The sequence below is a fragment of the Stegostoma tigrinum genome, chromosome 4 (assembly GCF_030684315.1).
Source record: "Stegostoma tigrinum isolate sSteTig4 chromosome 4, sSteTig4.hap1, whole genome shotgun sequence".
Taxonomy (NCBI): Eukaryota; Metazoa; Chordata; class Chondrichthyes; order Orectolobiformes; family Stegostomatidae; genus Stegostoma; species Stegostoma tigrinum.
The window spans coordinates 18,696,057-18,719,056 of NC_081357.1; the positions used below are offsets into that span (position 1 = coordinate 18,696,057).

General features: G+C 43.1%; 1 protein-coding gene across 3 annotated transcripts in view; it reads left to right on the forward strand.

The window, feature by feature from the left end:
- The window catches only part of LOC125452282 (TOG array regulator of axonemal microtubules protein 2-like), an 88,284-nt gene that overhangs the window by 22,996 nt on the left and 42,288 nt on the right, over nt 1-23,000 (forward strand). For all 3 annotated transcript variants that reach the window (XR_007247520.2, XM_048530505.2, XM_048530510.2), the window contains exons 2-9: nt 1,278-1,405; nt 3,552-3,686; nt 4,803-5,081; nt 11,777-12,021; nt 12,153-12,328; nt 13,356-13,429; nt 15,676-15,804; nt 21,147-21,313. Coding sequence is in view for 2 of the 3 variants with exons in the window: in XM_048530505.2 (XP_048386462.1) it covers nt 1,384-1,405; nt 3,552-3,686; nt 4,803-5,081; nt 11,777-12,021; nt 12,153-12,328; nt 13,356-13,429; nt 15,676-15,804; nt 21,147-21,313 (1,227 nt within the window). In the remaining variant the exon portion in view is untranslated. The remainder of the gene's footprint in view (nt 1-1,277; nt 1,406-3,551; nt 3,687-4,802; nt 5,082-11,776; nt 12,022-12,152; nt 12,329-13,355; nt 13,430-15,675; nt 15,805-21,146; nt 21,314-23,000) is intronic.

Below are 23,000 nucleotides of genomic sequence, written 5' to 3' on the forward strand. Positions count from 1 at the left end.
GGCACAGTAGCAGTGTCTCTACCTTTGAGCCAGGAGGCCTGTGTTCAAGTCCCACCTGCTCCAGAAGGAAGAGGGAGGATCTGATTGAAACACACAGTATATTGAGATTCCTGGGTAGAATGCACATGGCGACGATGTTTCCAATAGTAGGTAAGACTAAGACCTGAGAGCACAGACACAGAGTGAAGGGATAACCCTTTAGAACTGAGATGAGGAACGATTTCAGCCAGAGAGTGGTGAATCTGTGGAACTCATAGCCTCTACAGCCCTCTGGCAAAGTCTTTGAGTGTCTTTAGAGCAGGTAAATAGGTTTTTGATTGGTAAGGTATCAAGGGGAGAAGACAGGGGAATAGGTTTGAGAAACATATGAGCCATGATTGAATGGTAGAGCAGAGTTGATGGGCTGAATGTCCTAACTCTGCTCCAATATATTATAAATATCATGTTCCCGTTGCTCCTTCAATCAGTGAGTTCAAGACTTTCATTATCTTTGGGTGAAAAATCTTCTCAAATTCACTCTCAACGTTGTATCTCGAACCTTTAAATCCGTGTTTGCCCATATGACAGGGCCTTCCCCACCCATCATTCCTGCACAGTACTGTTTGAAAGAAAAGAATCTGAGATTAAGGTGAGATTATTTTCAAGCTTCTGGACTTAAAACTTGCACAATCTTCTGGTTTATTGATCCAGAGCTGAAAGCTTGCTACCATTGACCGAGAACCCTTCAGGTTAAGGAAAAGGGAGTTATTCTAACAGCTATTGACAATCCGGCCCCTTCCGTGGGGAAACCTTTGCTCATTTTCTCTTCTGTATCCCTAAAGCTCCTCGATGGATGCCAATGAACTAAGTGTCAAGGCTAAGTGCAAGATAGAGCTGAACCTCACAGCTGACTGTGTTGAAATGAACCTGCTTCGTCTCTCAAAGTGAACTCTCATCTGAGGGGTGGCCACTAGGCTGAACTAGAGAGAGGATCTGGAACTGGTTATGGAACAGTATTCCACCCAAGGGGATTTGGCACAGTGAGCAACGTGCAGGAAATAGAACAAATGGTGTACCTCACTCGTATGTAAATCATTTCATGCAAGCGTCTGTGTGGAGTGTGGTGTCCAGTTAATGTTAATTATTGAATGGAATGTGAAAAGGATATCTGAATTCCTCCAGCTCCTGTATTCTTTAATCCTCTTCTATAAGATGAGGAGGGTCATGGCTTAAGGGTTAATCTATTCCCTACCCAATATTTCTTTACGTGCATTAACCAATTTTGTTTTGTTTCCTAGCATTCTGAAAAATATCGCAGACTGTTTGAGCCCACAGCAGTGGGACGGCCAGATTAAGGACACACGACAGGCTTTTGAGATTCTTGATATCTAGTGGTTGACGGACATGAACAGGGACTTTACAGAAGGTAAGAGCAATCCAGGCAGGAGTACCCCAAACCCACTCTCATTCTGCCAAAGTATTAGATTAAACTATTCTGTCAGTAACTCCTCATGCCCCTAGGCAGTTGCCTGCTGCCCACAGGGTCCATCTGAAGGAGAGAGGCGATCCATTCATAAGCTTTCATCAATAGTGCTGTGAAAGCAGCAAGTCTGATGAGATGGCGCATGCAGAATCATGCAAACTCTCTCGCTCCATGGATCATGTTTTGGATAGTTGTGCCTCTAACAGTTCCACTGTTGGAAGTGGGAATTCCCAAAGGCGCAGTAGGGTGTATAGGGGGAAAGATGGCAATCTTCGAAAAGTGGTACAGTGATGCACTCTTCATTTCATCCACCGATCTGGGCAAAAGCATTTGGGGCACTGCCTACGAAGATTTATGCCAGTGTCAGAGCACCGGATGAGAAAAGAAGACTGCAGTTATATCCAGGTGCAATGCAGGAATGTGTTTGCATCTGGCAGATGCCCATTCATGGAAACAGATGACAGTTACGATGTTCCAGTAGAATATAAAAAGTACAGCTCAGTCCTTATGCACGAGCTTAGCTAAAACTCAGAGGTATTTCTCTGAACCAGATCATGATTCTAAATTGTATGTTATCTTTAATGATCCTGGTTATCAGATAAACCTAGAAGGTAGAACTCAAGAAAAATGCAGGTTTGGAAAATATTTGATTGAGTCTTTGAAAAAATGGAGATAAGTAGGTTTTGCAGTGTGTTACATAATCATATGCATTGAGTGTCAGGAGGATTTGCTTCTCTTTGCCTTGTCTTGGGTCTATCTGGTGATTAGTAGTAGACAATACATGATAGTACAGTATCTACAGAAGAGGTCTGGTCCTAATGATGAGTGTTTATTGCAATAAGACATAATGACTGGGGCACTAAGGAACTGGTACCTCTGCCTCTCAGATGTGTATGCTTTAACACCTACAGTAGAACAGTGTCTCTAAACACAGGCAAAAATATCTATATTTAGCAATATTTTAAAAATATTTAATTGGCTGTAAAGTGATATAGAGCATTGTGCCAAAATGAAAATGTTTTCTACTCCCAAGCCTTTTACATGTCCAAGCACCATCATGTTCAATTTCCTGTCCAAGCCTCACAGTGCCTTGACTAGGACATATATCACTGTTCATCTTAATCTCTTAATCAGTATCTGGGAGTTCCCTACCTAACAGTAACACTACATGAACTGCAGCAATGCATTAGAAAGACCTGTGATAAGGTTTGGCTTTGTCAATGGCACCCATATCCAAATAATTGACTTATGCCAATAGCAAAGCCATTGAAAAATTGAACAGCACACTTGATGTTATATCTAGAGGGATGGATTGGATGATGGAAATTATGCTAAACCTGTATTAGACTTTGATTAGACAATTCATATAACATTGTCTTCAGTTCTGGTGGTCATACTATAAAAATAGTGCAGAGGCACTGGACAGGATGCAGTTAAGATGTACTGGGGTCATACCAGAAGTGAGTGGATATATATCGGGAAAGCATTGTCAGACAATCTCTCTCTACTTGAAAAGATGAAGTTTAGAAGGAACCTTGTGAAGCTGTTTAAAATGATGGGATTCTAGTGGTGGATATAGACAGACAGGCAATTTCAGACTAGAGGCTGTCAATATAAAATAGTTACCAAGATATTCAGTAGAGATTTCAGAAGAAGCTTAGAGTGGCAAAAATATGGAATCTGCTGGATTTTTAAAGCAAGTATCACTGCCTTTAAGGGAAAGCTAGATAAATGAGGGAGAAGGGAATGGATTTACGATAGATTTAAATGAGGAAGCTCAAGTGAAACACAACGAGTTGGGCTGAATGGCCTGTATCTATAACCCTGTAAAACGTGGTATGTTCTATTTATGCATATATGAATAACAAGAATCTAACTGCAGGATTAGATCGTGCCCTTCTTTTGTAACAGAGGTGTATGAAATGGAAGGTTCTGGGGCAATTATTTAGAAAGATAGCTTTCATGTCTGGAATGACACTTTCTCAGAACAACATCTCCAGTTCTTTGCTTTTATTTTAAGTGTATAAAATTTATTTGTTTAACTATTAGCAAAGACTAACTGTGACAATTACATTCTCGCCCAAACCAGGCAAGTGTGAGGTGCCCGTGAGTGTGTACTGTGGGAGGATGCAGAATAATGAAGCACCCCTCAATCTTATTCGCAGTAACAGTGTGGATTCTAATCTCCATTTACAGAGAGGAGGCTGGCTGTCCAAAGGCAAAGGTAAAGATTATTATGTTTGTGGGTCAGGGCCGTGCTGCTGGTTAGATGCACTCTTTCACTACTGCTGGTTTAATGCAGCCCTTGAGGCAACGGTCTGTTTTGTCTGGAATACAAGAACATTTGAAAGAAAAGTCAGCTATTTAGTCCCTTAACCGTATTGCCATTCAATTAGATCATAGCTCCTCTGGAACGCAACGTTAAACTCCCCCCCTCTCTCTCGCCAGCCTAATCTCACAGCCATTCTGGTGAGTATGATCTTTGTAAACTTGGATATTCCTAGCTAACACAGGCCTATGAAAGAGGGAATTCCAGATTTCTGTTGTCTGTTTAGTTCCAGGTTACCTACCCACTTTGCTGGTGGGAGAAGTCATGTACAAAGCAAGAGTCAGCTGGAGAGAGAAGGCAATGCATTCCATGTCATCAGTCAAAAACGACAGTGCATTTATATAGGATAATAAAATGTGAGGCTGGATGAACACAGCAGGCCAAGCAGCATCTCAGGAGCACAAAAGCTGACGTTTCGGGCCTAGACCCTTCATCAGAGAGTGCATTTATATAGCACCTTTAACAGAATGAAGCCTTCCAAGTCTCCTGGATGGTAAAAAAAACTATCTGATACCAAATTGCAATATTTGAAACATTTGGTCCAAGGGACAGGTTCTAAGAAATGTTTTAAAGCAGGAAAATGAGATAGAGAGGCAGATGGGTATAGGAAGGGTAGGCTAGGATCACGTCCATCATTAGTGAAACAATTAAAATTGGAAATGTTCAAGAGGCCGGTAAGTGAAGAATCAGAATCACACAAATTGACTTCTTACTATCTCCCACTTCTGGGTCTCTTGCCAATGATTATAAACTTGCGTCGTTATTGACTCTGCTGCTCATGAAAATGCTTCGCCTGATCTACTCTATGAAAACCCTTCATAATTTTGAATGCCAGAGAAATAAATGACATTGTTCTCACTTCACGATGCTGCCTCACCTGCCAAGTGTTTCTAGCATTTTATTTTCCATAAGAAAGCGGATGGGAATTGTTTGCACTGTTTACTGATGTGTCTTTTGTTCTTTAAGAGCAGAGCGTGCTCTGGACTCTATTAACCCTCGTGTTTTCTGCAGCCATTCTTCAGTCCAGTCTGAACTTGCCCCTGAAGAAAACCCGTTTTGTAAAGAGCACCGAGGGAGGTCAGCAGTCCGTGGGTGGCTGGCTTTTGGACAGTAATAATTTCTATCACTTGCTCGATGGCAACAGATCACAGGCTGCTTCTCGTGTTCATGGCTACAGTGTGAAGGTTGACTGGGCTGAGGCAGAGGCTGACGGTAGCCATCCCTCCCTCGATACACTTCAACTTAAAAACAAACTCAAACGACGAATGTCAGAAATCCTGCCGCAAAAGAGTAAGTTCCATCTGCATTCCTCTTTCCTCTTTTCTGTCCTCTGCTTCTTCTATCATTCCTTGTTCTTTCCCTTGGGCTTTTTGTCAGCTCACTACCACTCTCTCCTCACCCTCTCTGTCCTGTTTTTCACTCACTCTGCTCCATCACTCTGTTTCTGTTTTGGACCCTCCTGTCCTCATTATGAATTTCTATCTCTCTTTGCTCGCTATCCCTTTCCCTTGCTGCTCGCTGTCACTGCCTCTCGCTTATCTTAGCCAACATGTTGCACTTTTTCTTCAGTCCTTCTTTTTCACTGACCATTTTTCACCCTCCTCTCATTTTGGGTTTGTCATTTCTTTTCTCCCCTCTTTTTCCTACCTCATTCCCTTTCTCCTTCCTCCGCTTCTTCACTTCCTTTCTCTTTCCTCTCCTTTGCTTTCTTGCTTTTCTACGTTTGTCTTTCCTCCCATCTCCATTCCTTATTTTTTCAGTAGCTCTTTTCCTTTCCCACTTTAATTTCCTTTTCCCCTTTTTCCTTCACACTCCTCTGTACTGTGGTTCTTGTCTTGTTTCCCTCTATCCCTTCAACTCTGCTCTCATAATGTTAACATGCAACGCACAGAACAATTTCCACATAATTGTAAATGACCACAATGTGCTTTGAGTCCCTGTAAGAACCAATGTGGCCCATGGCCAAGACTGTTACTACCTGCTGGAGCATCACATCATGTTACACAATGGGACCGGTGTTTCACTGACCTGTGTTTGTTTCACTGAAAGAAGAGGTTCGATTATGCAAAATAATGTCCGACTTATCAGGCTTCCTAAACCACACTTTTGTAATGAGGGAGAGAGAAATAAGTGCAAGTGGGGCAACGTTCTTTCTTGGATCTTTATTTCCTGTGTTGGCTCAGGCACTGTGTCAAGCAGACTGCCTTTTCTCAAAATGTTCAACTAATTCTCCAGTTTAGCACTCTATCCGAACGCAGTCCGAGGTTTTTCCTATCAACTTTGAAGTCTTGTACCTAGTTTTTAAAAAAATTAATTTGTATGACATGGGCCCTTACTGGCTGGGCTAGCATTCGTTGCATCCCCCGGTTGCCTTTGGTGGTGAGCTACTTCCTTGAAATCCTGCAGCCCATGCTGTGGGTAGATGCACAATGGCCTTGGGGAGGGTAATTCCAGGATTGTGACCCAGTGACTCTCAAGAAACAATAATATATTTCCAATGCAGGATGGTGAATGGATTACAGGGGAACTTGCAGGTCATGGTTTTTCATGTATCTACTGCCCCTGTCCTTCGAGATGGAAGTGATCGTGAGTTTGGAAGATGCATGTCTAATGATTGTGTGGTTCACCTTGTAGATAGTACACAACGCTGCTTGCGGAGTGTCAGTGATGGAGGGAGTGGGTGTTTCCTGATTCCAGTCAAGGATGCTGCTTTGCTCAGCGTGGTGTGAGGCTTCTTGACTGTTGTTGGAGCTTCACCCATCCAGGAAAATGGGAGTATTCCATCACACTCCTGACTTGTGCCTTGTAGGTGATGGCCGGGCTTTGGGCAGACAGGAGGTGAGGTACTCACTGCTGCATTCCTAGCCTCTGAACTGCACCTGTAGCCACAGTATTTATATAGTTATTGCAGGATAGTGGAGGATTCACTGTGACGGTAACACCATTGAACATCAAAGAGCAGTGTTTAGATTGTCTCTTATTGAAGATAATCAATACCACCCTATTGATGATGGCCATTTGTGTGGTGCATATGTTACTTGCCACTTATCCTGGCTTGGGAGGATATTGTCAAGATCTTGTTGCATTTGATCATGGGCTGCATCAGCATCTGAAGAGTTGCAACTGGTGCTGAATATCATGTGATCATTGACAAACATCCTGGCTTTTGACCTTATGATGAAGGAAAGATCATTTGAAGCAGCTGAAGATGGTTGGGCCTAAGATTCTACCCTGAGGAATTCTTGCAGAATTGCTAGGGATCTCTGGAGGAGGCAGAGATGGATCATCATTGAGGGTGGGATGTTTGTAGAGCCTCCCTCTGGTAAGGAAGTGTGCTTCATCTCGACTTTTTTGTCCACATTTGAACCAAGGCTGTAAGATGCTCAGGACAGCACATAGAGGAGGCGATGGCCTTAGTGGGATTATTGCTAGTCTGGTAACCCAGAGACCTGGCTAACATTCTGGAGATAACAAAGTGTTGGGCTGGATGAACACAGCAGGCCAAGCAGCATCTTAGGAGCACAAAAGCTGATGTTTCGGGCCTAGACCCTCTGATGAAGGGTCTAGGCCCGAATGCCAGCTTTTGTGCTCCTAAGATGCTGCTTGGCCTGCTGTGTTCATCCAGCCCCATGTTTTGTTATCTTGGGAACTGCAGATGCTGGAGAATCCATTATCTCTAATGTTCTGGAGACCCGGGTTCGAATCCTGCCATGGCAGATGGTGGGACTTGAATTCAATAAGGAATCTGGAATTAAGAATCTAATGGTGACCATGAATCCATTGTCGATTGCTGTGAAAAACCCGTCTGGTTCATTGATGTCCTTAAGGAAGGAAACTGCCATCCTTACCTGGCCTGGCCTACATGTGATTCCAGACCCACAGCGATGTGGCTGACCCTTGAACTGCCCTCTGGGCAATTAGGGATGGGCAACAAATGCTGCCTGGCCAGCGACACACTCATCAGTAAATGAATTTTTAAAGAAGTGCTGAGTGGCCCAGGCAGAACCCGAACTGGGTGTCAGTGAAAACATTGTTGCTGATGAAGTGCTGCTTGGTTGCAGTGTTGATGGTATCCTCCATCAGTTTATGTGGCACTTCCGACTGAAGATTGATGTGAATGTTTATCTTGTGCACTGATGTACTGGACTTCCCCATTATTGAGGATGGGGATATTTGTAGGGCCGTATCCTCCAGGGACTGTTTGACCATGCTGCAAGTAATTGACCTCCTGATTCCCAAAGCCTGGTCACTATTGACAAGGCACAAGTCAGGAGTCTGAGGGAACTCTTCCCATTTAGATGAATGAATGCAACTCCGACAAAGCTCAAGAAGCTCGGCACCATCCAGGATAAAGCTTACCCGATTGGCGCCACATCTGCAAACATCTATAAGATGCACTGCCGCAACTCACCAAGGCTCCTTAGACAAGACCTTCCAAATCCATGAGCCGATGTGGAAAAATATTGATGCTCTTTCACCGTTGCTGGGTCAAAGCCCCTTCCTCCCCAACAGCACTTTTGGTTTACCTACAACACATGGGTTACTGAGGTTAACAATGTTAGGTCACCATTTCATTCTCAAAGTCGAATAAACTCTGGTCAGCAATGCCCATATCCTGAACAAATTAAAAACCAAATTTGAAAAGTTTTTATTTTAGGTTGTGCAAATTATTGATAGAAGTCCTTATTTTTACGAAGAAGACAAAAACACAGTTACTGTTATAGAACATAGAAAAGTATAGCACAGCACAGTTATTTGTGGGAACTTGCTGTATTTTCTACAAATATATAGCTTTGGCTGTGAAAGAGATGCATTCAGCAGCCTTTCGTCAATGCAAGTTCTCTCTCTCTCTCTCTCTCTCTCTCTCTCTCTCTCTCTCTCTCTCTCTCTCTCTCTCTCCCTCTCTCCCTCTCTCCCTCTCTCCCTCTCTCCCTCTCTCCCTCTCTCCCTCTCTCCCTCTCTCCCTCTCTCCCCCTCTCCCCCTCTCCCCCTCTCCCCCTCTCCCTCTCTCCCCCTCTCCCTCTCTCTCTCTCATTTTCTCTGCCAACTAGATGTACATTCTCATCAATCTCAAACTTTCCCCACCATTTACCCTCAACATTTTGCACCATGTAATGGTGTAACACATTTGTGAGTCTGTATCTTTAAAGGGAGTTTCTTTTCGGAATCTTTTCACTGAGTTGTTGAAGTTAATTGGAGGGTGGTTGGGGTTTGGGGGCAGAAGCCTTAGGAAGTGGCCACGTTGATTTCAGCAGAGAGGGTGTGTTTAATTTCTCTGTCCATTTACCGGAACCTGCATTGCTTCCCTCGCAAACCCTCCCTGAATACAACCAGAACGTGATGCTGGTGCTTGCTTTGCTTTTTGATTTTCTTTGCTGGCTGCGCAAGTACTTTTATGGGAAAGTAGCACAGGCTCCTTAGCAAAGTGCGACCTTAAATTCTTCTCAGGACCTTAACGCTCCAGCAACTACCAAACATGGCCCAAGGCCACATTGGCTACTGTGCGTGGCTGAAGTCATTGGCCTCCAGTCAAGCATTTCCCATTCTGGTGCTATGGAATGGGACTAGGTCATTGGACGGCTGTTTGCTGCAGTTGACTGTCACAGTGCAGAACCTTATATAATTTATTGTCACATGTATCACAGTGAAAAGCTTTGTTTATGAGCAGTACAGGCAGATCATCGTAAGCAGGGATGTACAGGTCAAAAAGACTTGGAGGCATACAGGTTACAATGCACAGGGCGTGCGCTGGGTGAGATCAATGTTAGCAAGATCAGCATTATTTGAGGCTAGAAAGCCCATTCAGCTACTGGTTAGGAGGTTTGAGTCCTGATCTGGGTACTTGAGCAGGGAATCTCCGACATCTCTCCTGGGGAATGTTGCAGGAGAGCTGTGCTGGTTAGTGGCACTGTCTTTGAAGTGGGATGTTTGACTGTGGCTCAGCCTGCCCTCCCAGGTGGAAATGACCCCACTACAAAGCAAAGACATTTGCCCTGGTGCCCTCTATGGTACACTGCTGCTGAGAAATCGGCCAGAAACAAGCGGCAGAGTTGGGGTGTTACAGCAAAAGTTAAATGTGGGGAGCAAATTAACTGACTGAAGCTCGTGGAAGAAAGATATTTAATGAGGCAAGTTCCAGGGACCAGTCCATGGTGTTGAGACATATGACACTTTTCAAGAAGGCAGTCCGGGGAACACAGATTTAATTGTGGGTAAGAGATACTGGGGAGATAATGAGAGAGAATATTTTTGTGCAGTGAGTGTGTAAATGACATGATACCGTCTCGCCACGGTGATGGGGAAAGCAGGACAGATCACAACAGAATAACCAAACAAGATTTCATGCTAAGACACATAAATCAGATACTTGTTTAGCACAGTAGAGAAGTTTAAATCTGTGTTTAAAAGGAGAGAGGCGGGTGGAATGTTTTGAAAGGGAATACTGGATACTCGGTTCTCGGCAGCTGATGACGTGGCCACCCATGGGACCATACGGTGGCTCAACGGTTAGCACTGCTGCCTCACAGTGACAAGGACCCGGTCTGATTCCAGCCTCAGGCGACGGCCTGTGTGGAGTTTGCACATTCTCCCCGTGTTTGCGTGGGTATATGTCGGGTGCTCCAGTTTCCTCCCACAGTCCAAAGATATGCAGGTTAGCTGGATTGGATGTGCTAAATTGCCCACAGTGCCCAAGGGTGTGTAGACTAGGTGGGTTAGCCATGGGAGATGCAGGGTTACAGGAATGGGGTTGGTCTGGATGGGATGCTCTTTGGAGGGTTGGTGTGGATTCAATGCACAGAATGGCCTGCTCCCACACTGTGAGGATTCAAGTCAATGATTCTGTGAATGATGGCAGGGTTAAATATTCAAGAGGCCAGTAATGGATAAGCTCATATATCCTGCATGGTCTTGAGACTAGAAGTGATCAGAGAGATAAGGAGTGGAGGAAATTGAAGATAAAGAACAAAGAACAAAGAAAATTACAGCACAGGAACAGGCCCTTCGGCCCTCCAAGCCTGCGCCGATCAAGATCCTCTGTCTAACCTGTCATCTATTTTCTAACGGTCTGTGTCCATTTGCTCCCCACCCATCCATGTACCTGACCAAATATATCTTAAAAGACACTAACATGTCTGCGTCTACCACCTCCGCTGGCAACGCGTTCCAGGCACCCACCACCCTCTGTGTAAAGAACTTTCCACGCATATCTCCCTTAAACTTTCCTCCTCTCACTTTGAACTCATGACCCCTATTAATTGAGTTCCCCACTCTGGGGAAAAAGCTTCTTGCTATCCATCCTGTCTATACCCCTCATGATTTTGTAGACCTCAATCAGGTCCCCCCTCAATCTTCATCTTTCTAATGAAAATAATCCTAATCTACTCAACTTCTTTTCATAGCTCCATAGCAGGCAACATCCTGATGAACCTCCTTTGCACCATCTCCAAAGCATCCACATCCTTTTGGTAATGTGGCGAAAAGCAGGGTTACAAACAGAGGGTAGGGGGTAAGTCTTTTCAGGGATCTGTGTGGACTTGTTGAGCCAAATGCACTGTTTCCATACTGTAGGTTTGGTATAAATAAGGGGTGAGGTACTGTGCATTACATGCTGCTCAGGGGGGAGAAGGAGTTGGAGGAAACTGGCCGAGTGCGAAAACCCCCTTGGAGCAGGCTCATAAAAAAGAGTGAATAAATAAATAAGGGTGAGGATTTTAAATTCGGGCCGCTGTAGACCCGTAAATTCGTTGGTTAATTTGCACATGATTAATGTTGTACAATATTAAGAGGCTGTTAGTTTTTCAGGATGATTTAGCCAATTGAAAGTTTTAATGGTTAATGGCTCCATCTTACAAAGAGGTGTGGAAAAACTGCTCAAATTTCCAGAATATTCCAGTGCAACACAGATAGGAGTCATATGATTGCTTCCTTTGGAAGCTGGGAATTAACATCATGTTGAATGATCAGTCTTGGTGTCTCTCTGTTAGGTTCATTCGAGACAGTACATCCCTTGAAGCCCCCTCTGTCCCGGCCTGCTTCGCAGCGAGTCCTGAATGCCACAGAGCCCATCCCACCTATCGAGGTGAAGACCAACTCTGAAGCTAATGAGGCCTACGATAATGACCTTCCCTCAAAAGATAAGAATGAAGAAGGTCCTGTTGGCAAGTTCCCAGGATGTTCACCTATGGAAGCCGGAGAGGGGCATGCTGTATCTGTAATAGTTCCTGAAGAGGTAATTGGAATTAGATTCCAGTCAGTAGTCGCTGCCAGGTATTCATTATTCGTATATACGCCATCCTGAGCCCGTCACTTGATTTGCTGTCCTGTTGTCTGGGTGTCCATTAGCCTCTGTTCTTTTCCCAGATTAAGATCTCCCTTCAGCAACTGCGGAGCAGCGCTGAGAAGAAGCGAAAATTGCTGGGTGCCAGTTTATCTCAGTCATCTTTGAAGTTGCCAAGTTCCGATGAGATCAACTTCCAGCCACTATCTTTCAGATCTCTGCAGCTGGACAACAGGACACAAAGCCTTCATGCCATTGTGTAAGAGACTGGGGACCAACTGTCTGCATATTAATTTCATTTAGGGCTTCCTGTTGCTCTGTATATTGTGCATGCATGTCCTATCCCCTGTAAACTCGGTGTGAATGACTTGCAAACTATCCAGAATCATTTTTCACATTTCCTTTCTACCGGTCGATATTTGTGCTCATCAAGGTGAGGAATACCTTTAGGGAATGGGCTACCTGTCACAATTCACCCCCAAAGCAGTGTTTTGGGACTGGACATGATTCATAGCTCATAGTCAGCTGCTGTAATGCAAATATTGGAATGACATGTACTTAGGTGTATTAGTCATACATAGCTCTGCCACACAACACTAGAGACTTGATGGTATTCAGACTCAGTCGAAGCTGCCAGAGTGGGAAGTGCCATTCTACTAGTCCCACTCCCCCTGGCTTTTCCTATGTCTCTTCCAAATTATTTTCTCGGGTAAGTATTCAATTCCCTTCTGAAAGCCAGAATTGAATTTGCCACCCCTACACTGTCAGGCAATGCATTCCAAATCCTAACAACTCATTGTTTAAAAAGAGTTTTCCTCGTGTTGTCTTTGATTCCATTGTCAATCGTTTAAGTCAGTGTCCTGTCATTCTTGACTACTCTATCAAGGGGAACAGTTTCTTCCCCAGATGAAAAGAGACCAGGATCAAATTGAATGGGTGAGAAACTTGGATGGACATGCTGTTTGCTCCACCCACTAAAACCTCGCTGAAAAGCAAAATATTGTGGATACTGGAAGTTTGAAATAAAAACAAAGTGCTGGAGAAACTCAGGTCTGTCAGAGTTTGTGGCAAGAAATGGTTAATATTTTTGAGTCCAATCACTCTTTGGAACTAAAATTTATTTAAGTGCTATCTAACCATCTATCTAATCTAATGCTATCTAGCTAATCGTTCCAAAACTAAATATCTTTAGTCCTCCACCATGTTTTCTTTATTACCACCTTTGCATATTTATGTTTTTAACACAAACACATTTGAGTAAATTTCTTGTGTTTGGTTCTTGTAAGGACTCCTTTGAAGAGGGAATCAGTCACACAAGGATTGTGTTCAGACTCTGAAGACCAGGAGACACAGCTTCCAGGTAAGATTCCTGACCTTCATTTGCATTTTGACATGAGAACACAGGAACAGGATATGGTACGCACCCCCTGCCATTCAATATTTTCATGACTGATCGTCTACCTCATGTAAACTTTGCTTCCCTATTCTCACATTGCTTAATTCAAAACTCTTGTGTTAATCCCACCCTGAACATACTTGTCAAATTTGCAACCACAGCCCTCTGAGTGAGAGACTTCCACTGGTGTTGTCCTCCTGTTCCTAACTCCCCCAGAACTGCTGCTTCAGCACAGAGCCTGAGAAGGGAAGTAGGCACTCACACATTGAGAGCTCCTCCATGTTTTTTCAGTGGCCAAAATATCATAATTTCATTTGTCACTTGGGTGTAAAGTGACATTCTGGGCCGGCCGCTCATATTGGGCACATTATGTCATTTGAGAAATTGCCCATTTTTCTTTCCTATTCAGGTATAAACAATCAAAGGAAGGCTTTATGCATCTGAAGCATAAACAATTAATTTACCTGTATTGCAAACACTTGTATCCAGTGCACATGCATTTTATAAAATTTGTTCATGGGGTGTGGGTATTGCTGGCTAGGGCAGTGTTCAGCCCAAAACAGACAAGAGTGCAGTTAAAAGTCAACAACATAGCTGTGGGTCTGGAATGATACGTTGGCCAGAGAAGGTTAGGATGGCAGATTTCCTTCTCTAAAGGATAATGATGAATGAGATGGGTTTTTATGACAATTGGCAATAGTTACATGGTTGCTCTCCAACTAGTTTTTAAATTGGGGATTTTTAATTGAAACCAAATTTCACAATTTTCCATAGTGGTGTTTGAACACATGACCCAGAACATGTGTTCTACATTACAAGCCCAATGACTTTACCGCAAGGTCACTCCCATCCTTAAATGCTTAGTATCAACTAGAAGTGAGAAATAATTTTCTGTTCCAAGATTTTGACAGCCTCAGAGGGCAACCAGGGATTTGCAGATATTTTCAAGACTGGCCAACTTAAATCTCTCTGCCAAGTGTTTTCAAGGGGCAATTGAACCATCTTAAACGACACACCGCCTTAACAGCCTAAGTAGACCTTGACCAGCTAGTCACTAATAACAAAACCAGGAGACTGGTTACACAGAGTTTGGTGTAGCTCAGTGACATTGTATGCTGATGCTAAGTCATTAGAGCATACTGTGACTGCCTTATTCACAATGTGTATTAATGATTTGGATGAGGGAACAAAATGTAACACCTCCAAGTTTGCAGATGATACCAAGTTGGGTGGCAGGGTGAACTGTGACAAGGATGCTGAGATCCTTCAGCATGATCTTGACAGGTTGGGTAAGTGAGCAAATCAGTGGCAGATGCAGAAAATTTGGGTAAATGTGAGGTTATTCACTCCAGAAGCAAAAACAAGAAGGCAGATTACTATCTGAATGGCTGTAAATTAGGAGAGGGGATTGTGCAGTGGGACCTGGGTGCCCTTGTGCATCAGTCGCTGAAGGTAAGCATGCAGGTGCAGCAGGTGGTAAAGGCAGCCAATAGAATGTTGGCCTTCATTGCGAGAGGTTTTGAGTACAGGAGCAGGGATGTGTTGTTGCAGTTCTGCAGGGCCTTGGTGAGACCACACCTGGAATATTGTGTGCAGTTTTGGTCTCCTTCTTTGAAGAAGGATGCTCTTACTCTCGAGGGAGTGCAGTGAAGGCTTACCAGGCTGATGCCTGGCATGGGTGGGCCTGATGTATGACAACAGATTAACTAGGTTAGGATTGTTTCCGGTGGAGTTCAGACAAATGAGGGGGTATCTAATAGAGGCTTATAACATTCCAACAGGACTAGAAAGGGTAGATGCAGGGTGGGTGTGTCCAGAACCAGGGGTCACAGTCTCAGGATTCGTGGTAGGTTATTTAGGATGGAGATGAGACATTTCTTCACTGAGTGGTGAGCCTACGTAACTCATTACCACGGGAAGTAGTTGATACCAAAATGTTGAATGTATTCAAGATACAGCAGTTGGAGTGAATGGGATCGAAAGTTATGGGGAGAAAGCAGGATGAGGCTATTGAGTTGAATGATCAGCCATGATCGTGATGAAAGATGGAGCAGGCTCGAAGGGCCAAATGGCTACCTGCTGCTTTTATCTTCTATGATTCTGTGTTTATCCTATCATCCCAACTTAAATATTGAAGCGTGTTGGAGTTTGACCCTTTAACATATTGGCTCAGGAAGAGAAATTACTTTTAATTCTAGTTTCCGTTACAGCTGACTGCAGCACACAACTGAAGGAGGCTAAGCAGAGCAGGAACCGAGTGAAATCTGCCCCGATAACTGGAGGAATGGCAATGAGGGAAGGCACATGCATTCCTCAATCCACAACCCATCAGGACACTGGTAAGCTCTACATTTCTGTCGAATACCAGGCTTTTGCAGTACTGAACAGGTTGGCTTTCCATTTTTACTGCCATATTGGCTGACATTGCATGCCGTCTGCGTAAAGCACAGACAGAAGGTGGCTGATCTCATTTTGGCCTCAACTCTACTTTTCTGCACATTCTCCATAACTCTTTGATTAAAAAACTATCTATTTTCCTTCTTAAATTTAAAATTAGAGGAAACATATTTCCTGTGTTGTTATTGTCAATCTTTTTTTTAGCATCTTGTACTCCACAACTTGATCTCCTCTCATTCTTCTAAATTCCAGAAGGGATAGGCCTAAACCACTCAATCTCTCTTGTTAAACCAAGTTTCTTATCTCTGGAATCAATCTAGTGAATCTCTTCTGAATGCTTATGTCCTCCTTCAAGTAGGCTACGAAAACTGCGCGCAATACTCTGGATGCAGTCTCATTAATGCATTGTACAGTTTCAGCAAGACTTCCCTACTTTTATATTTTATTCCTTCAGCAAAAAATGCCAAAATTCTGCAGCTTCCTTATGATCTACTATACTGCGTGTGACGGGCAAGTTGTGACCGTGTGTATAGATCCAACAAATAATCCTCTGGTTGAAAGGCTGGGTGTCAGTATTCACTAAATTGTCAATGTACACTTGGAGTTCCACACTGTACTCCTCGATATTTACAATCCTTCCACATTTTGTGTCATCTGAAAAAGTTTTGAAAATGTCCCCTGCACACCACTCTATCAAACTTTGCTCTCCGACGTATGTCAGGGTATTGCTTAAAGTCCTGGTGGAAACCAGGCTAAACCAATGGATATCTTTCCTCCTTAACCCTCCAAATCATTGCAGTGTGCCTCCTGCAAAGCAAGAGAAAGTTCCCAGAGAAGGAAGATCGAGTAATTGCAGGCCATGGAAGCCAGAAGGTATATCTCAATGAGTCATGTGGGCAGGAGTGTTGAAATGCTTTTCCTGTTTTTTCCCATTTTTTTTTCCATCTGCGGGTGTCTCCGAGTCTGCGTGTGTGTGTGTGTGTGTGTGTGTGTAGGGGTGGTTTTATAAGGGGATCAGAGTTTTAGTTAGTATTTACATATTAATGGTTCATAATTGTTTGTAGCACAAACTAAATACCTGGAATTAATAATATATTTTAATTCTCATTAAGCACAGAAACCTGGTCTGTGCTTTTGGCCAACCCAAGTCTAAATGTCAGGTAAATTGGAGGGTTTTGTGAACTTTAATAAAAGCTTTCAGTGTTGTGATGGCTCTGAGAATATCTGGGTTTGATTTCTAGCTGGTACTCCAGTGAGGTGAAACACGACCATTGTCTATGCAGGTACCAACGACAATGTCAATTCGATCCTTCTTCCATTTTGGATTGTGTTCAGATTTCCTGAAACCTGGCACTGGATAGACAACATAGCCTTCTGGACACCTGCTCTTTGCTGTGCAGAGCCAGAGCTATCCCTCTCACTAACTAACCTCTAATACTCTCCCCTCACTTAAAACAAGAATCCTGAATCATGCTACTCTGATTACTCTGCTCTTTCACCTTAGAGCTTGCTTTCATCCACGCATTTAAATACCTCAAATTTGTTAGGTAATTCCAAGCTTCTGTTCTACAGTATTCTTCAACAGCTTATCTGTCGTACTCTGGTTGCACACTCCATCCCCTTGCTACGGGTGGAATTGGACCTCCCTGTCCTATGGATTGTGATTGTTTTCTGGAACAAAGTGTCCAGATATTTCTCCCTTTCTCTGGTACTTTGTAATGACTTCAATTCAGCCTCCAATTCAAAAATCGTTGAGTCAGAGATCCGGCAATTTTAAACATTTCCTACTGATAAGTTTTTCCTGAGTCACCTCTGCTTCAGACGTTTCCACGTTCTACAAGTACAGGACAATACTTGTCCTATTAGAGAATGGTACTAAATGGATAAATGTAATTCATTAATTTAATCAGTCGTGTGAAATTAATAGCTATTTTTAACTAAACTCTGGCTGTTTTTACAAATGCTGATCCAACTTACAATGGAAAATTTTACCCTCCCAATAATTAAACTGGTAGCTGCATTAGATACCTATATTAAAGATTTACTACTCGCTCAATTACAGAAGAAGAACTATAACTAGGTGTCCTCAAGTGGATTGTTTACACAGTGTCTAATGGGAACCACCCAGCACTGATCAGCTTACTCGATTCATAGTGTTGCTTTTCCATTTTGTTTTGAAACTGAACATGCAGCCTGCTCCCTAGTAGCTGAACTGGTCCATTCCAAAAGAAGATATGCCACCTTCCCTCACTTCACCGAATTCCCACACTAACCAAGCTCCCTAGCTTTCCATTCAAGCGAGTCACAGGTTCTAATCCCACCTACCAGTGCAAGGTCCATACCCTTGCAGGTCACAATGATTCAGATATGGATTCAGGTACCTTTTTAGATGATTTGAGAGTTTCTGCCTCCTACCTGACTAAGCAGTGAATCTTTACACACAGACCATCCTTTAGGGGAAAAGGTTTTATTTTCAGTACCCCTCTCTAATCCTTCTGCCAATCAGCTTAAATTTGTACCCTCAGTATTTGATCTCTACACTAGAGGAACAAATCTTTCCTGCCTACTCTGTCTAAATGTCTCATTATTTTGTCAATTATGTCATCTATAAGCCTCCTCTGTTCTAAGGAAACCAAGTCTAGCTAATCCAATCTTATCTCAGAAATTTTCAAGCCCTGACAACATTCTTTTAAATTCTTGTGGACTCGCTCTGGAGCAATTATGTCCTCCTTCATTTTTCATGGGATCTGATGAAATGGTTCTTATGATGGTCAGAATGCTGCTTCTTGGGATACTTCCACTGATCTGCAAGAGGTACAGGTGGCTGGTTCACTTATAGAATATCTCTGATGTATTAATTAAAAGTCACAAGTTTCAGAAACTGCTGAAGGAAAGATAAACTGGTTTTGTTCAGGCTTAAACTGGCTTACTGCAATGTAGAGAGAGAGTTTCCGAGATGGTTGTGGTCTGAAACTGTCTCTCCATCCTAAACTACTGAGATACCCAGAAACTAATTGCATAATTGGCTAAAAGGAAAATAAACACTGCGGATGCTGGAAATCTGAAACAAAAGCAGAGAATATATTGGAGGAACTCAGCAGGTCAGGCAGCATCTGTGGAAAGAGAAGCAGAGTTAACATTTTCAGTCTGGCATGATGTTTTTCTAGAAAGCACAGGTTCTTCAGGATTTTGAAGAATCATCATACTGGCTCCATTTAGCTCCAGTTCATCTGTAAACACAAGCTGTAACCCTTAGCTGTGCAAACAAAGTTGACACCGAATATCAAATTACTTGCTTTCAGACCATGCAACAACACTGTCAAGCCCTTTTTGTAAAACAGCCCTTTTTCATTTCCAGTCCTCCATTTAAAAAAAATTAAAAAATAGTGGCCTTGATAACCATTGTTTTCATCGGTGGACCAATAGTGATATAATACTCAATCTCCAAAGTATATAGAAGTCACATCAAAATACTTTGTGGGCATTCTCATCAGAGCTCCTTTGCATCAAAACAGAGACAGCTTTTCACTAGGTGTTCTACTTTCAACCCTCACTGTCACCTTCTTGTAATGGTTTACTGAGAATTTTTTACTATGGGATCTGCTACATTTCTTGCAATTGTATGGTTCCCATATCTATTGTGTTCTCATACTGATCGTCATCATCAAGGTTACAGATACTTTGCTTCTTTCTCCTGTTCATTGTCCCTGTTGCTTCTTTCTGAGAATTCATTTACCATCTCCTTGCTTTGTTCTGCACATCTTTTCTCAGTGATTCAACTCTCTACAACCCTTTGAATGCAGTTCATTTCCTTTTGCTGTGGACTTGTGGTGCTTGTGGTTATCCACAACGCGTACTTTTTCGATATTTAGATTTAGCCACCCTGACCGAACATCTTATGCCATTGTTTGCAGGATTAGTGCTTTTTGACTGCATTAAAAATGGAAAGCTTTCAAAATGTAACCAAATCCTTTGGTTGACCATTGATCTGTGCTGCAAAGATGTATTAGAAATTCTATCCATTATTTATGCATTGATCATTCTCAAAGCAATAATCTACATCCACTTAATGCTTGAAAACTAAAAGGAGTAACACTCCTCTATTGACAGGACAATGGGGACCTGTAGTGTCTGAAGATGACTTATTGGATATACCACGCTCTATTAGGTGAATGGAAAAATCAATTACAGAAATAGCCTCCGACAGATGAAGTGAGAGAGAACGCATTTTGACTTTAGCACAAGAATTGTTACTGTGCCCTCATGTCAAAACGTGAATAAAGTGAAATGCTATAAATTGGGATTGGTGTAGCAGGCTACATGCTTACAAATCCTGCATTGCCACTGACGTTTACACCAGTCTCCATAAATGTTACCATTCGCACCATTAAAGTGAAACTAAACTCAAAGCTGTAAACCTTTACAGTGAGCACATTCTGTAAAATGAAAACCCTGCCAATACACCCAGGTCTATCTGTTCCTGCACGCCCTTTAGAATTACACCTCCCTTTTACACTGTCTTTCAATATTCTTCCAATCAAAGTGCATCCCCTCACACTTCATTGCATTGAACCTCATCTGTCACTTTTCTGAAGGGTCTAGGCCCAAAACATCAGCCTTCCTGCTCCCCTGATGCTGCTTGGCCTGCTATGTTCATCCAGCTCTACACCTTGTTATCTCAGATTCTACAGTATCAGCAGTTCCTACTCTCTCTGTCACTTATCCACCTGTTTCACTAAATTGTCAATGTACACTTGGAGTTCCACACTGTACTCCTCGATATTTACAATCCTTCCACATTTTGTGTCATCTGAAAAAGTTTTGAAAATGTCCCCTGCACACCAAGATTCAGGTCATTCATATTTATCAGGAAAAGCAACTCCATTACAAAGTTTCCTTCAGCCTAAAAAATACTCATTGACCATTTACTATTGCCTAGTGGGACAAAGTTTCATCAAAAGTTGGCACAGGAGTCATTAGCAAGTTTAATCAGTATAAGGCTATGAAGCTTGACTTTTGTAAAAAGTGCTCTTCAGGAAGAACTCTGACAAGCCACTTTCATTTTATCTGATATATCACGTTTTTATTCTGTAACTTTTAGCAATTGCCGTACAATTGCTTTGTACCGGTTTTAAAACTAAAGTTTTGCTGCTGGCTATTTTTAACTAGGAACACAAAAGGAAACTAGAAAGGAGTTAAATGGTCCATATCATTCACTGTCCACTGATCATACTGTGGCTGTGACACAGGGCTGAACTGAACTTTTGTGCCATCACTCCAACAGAACATTGTATAGACCAAAGCACACCATTTTCAGCCAAGAAGGACAAAAGTGAAGGGCCATCACTGAACCAGACTATGGTCATCTCATTCAGACTGAGTGCAGAATCAGGTCCAGAAGTGAGTAAACAGGAATCAGTGGAGGATGCAGAAACGGAGAATGAAGAAAGAGTGAGTATTGACGGTGGCATCGTAATTTTCAATGTATTCATTATCCTTTCTATAATGTGATACCCAGAAATGCTGAGGTCTAACAAAATTTCTTGTATAAGTTCAAAATCACCTCTGTGCTCTTGTATTCCATGCTTCTATTCATAAAGCTGAGGACACTGTATGCTTTAGTTACTGCTCTTTCCAGGTCTCCTGCTATCTTCAATGATCTGTGAACATATACACCCAGGTTGCTGTGCTCCTGCACTCCCTTTAGAATGATACCCCCATTTTGTATTGTCTTTCACTGTTCTTCTGATCAAAGTGCTTTACCTCACACATCTCTGCATTGAACTTTATCTGCTCATTTCATTAATTAGCACAGAAGCAAACTGCCAGACAGTGTCAGTTCTTTAAAAGTTAAAACTCAATTAGTTCCACTCCTCTGCTCTTTAACCGTAGCCCTGCAAGCATTTCTGTTTCAAGTACAGCCATTACTGAATTTGCTTCCTACATCTTTTCAGGCAATGCTTCCCAGATTGGGAAAAATCATAAACATTAATCATGCCTTGCAAAATAAGAGAAAAACTTGAAAAGAGTGGGGGAACAAAGGAATCTCTGGATATAGCTGAACAAATCATTAAAAGTGATGTTGGAGGGCAGTAAAGTAATGTCAATGCTAAAAATGCCTTGGAGAATTCAAAACCAGGAAGCAAGATGGATCCTGATAAATCCAAATGGGAGCGAGAAGAACTACCTTCCTGAGAAAACTGGTTAAAAGTGGAGATAATGGGAACTGCGGATGGTGGAGAATCCAAGATAACAAAGTGTGAAGCTGGATGAACACAGCAGGCCATGCAGCATCTCAGGAGCACAAAAGCTGACGTTTCGGGCCGAAACCCTTCATCAGAAAAGGGGGATGGGATGAGGGTTCTGGAATAAATAGGGAGAGACGGGGACGCGGACCGAAGATGGAGAGAAAAGAAGATAGGTGGAGAGGAGAGTATAGGTGGGGAGGTAGGGAGGGGATAAGTCAGTCCAGGGAAGACGGTCAGGTCAAGGGAGTGGGATGAGGTTAGTAGGTAGGAGATGGAGGTGCGGCTTGAGGTGGGTGGAAGGGATGGGTGAGAGGAAGAACAGGTTAGGGAGGCAGAGACAGGCTGGGCTGGTTTTGGGATGCAGTGGGGGGAGGGGACGAACTGGGCTGAGTTTGGGATGCAGTGGGGGGAGGGGAGATTTTGAAGCTGGTGAAGTCCACATTGATACCATTGGGCTACCTTGTTCGCTCCACACTCCCCTCCAACCCCACCATACCCGGCACCTTCCCCTGCAACCGCAGGAAGTGCTACACTTGCCCCCACACCTCCTCCCTCACCCCCATCCCAGGCCCCAAGATGACTTTCCATATTAAGCAGATGTTCACCTGCACATCTGCCAATGTGGTATACTGTATCCATTGTACCCGGTGTGGCTTCCTCTACATTGGGGAAACCAAGCGGAGGCTTGGGGACCGCTTTGCAGAACACCTCTGCTCGGTTCGCAATAAACAACTGCACCTCCCAGTCGCGAACCATTTTAACTCAGCCTCCCATTCTTTAGATGACTTGTCCATCATAGGCCTCCTGTAGTGCCACAATGATGCCACCCGAAGGTTGCAGGAACAGCAACTCATATTCTGCTTGGGAACCCTGCAGCCCCATGGTATCAA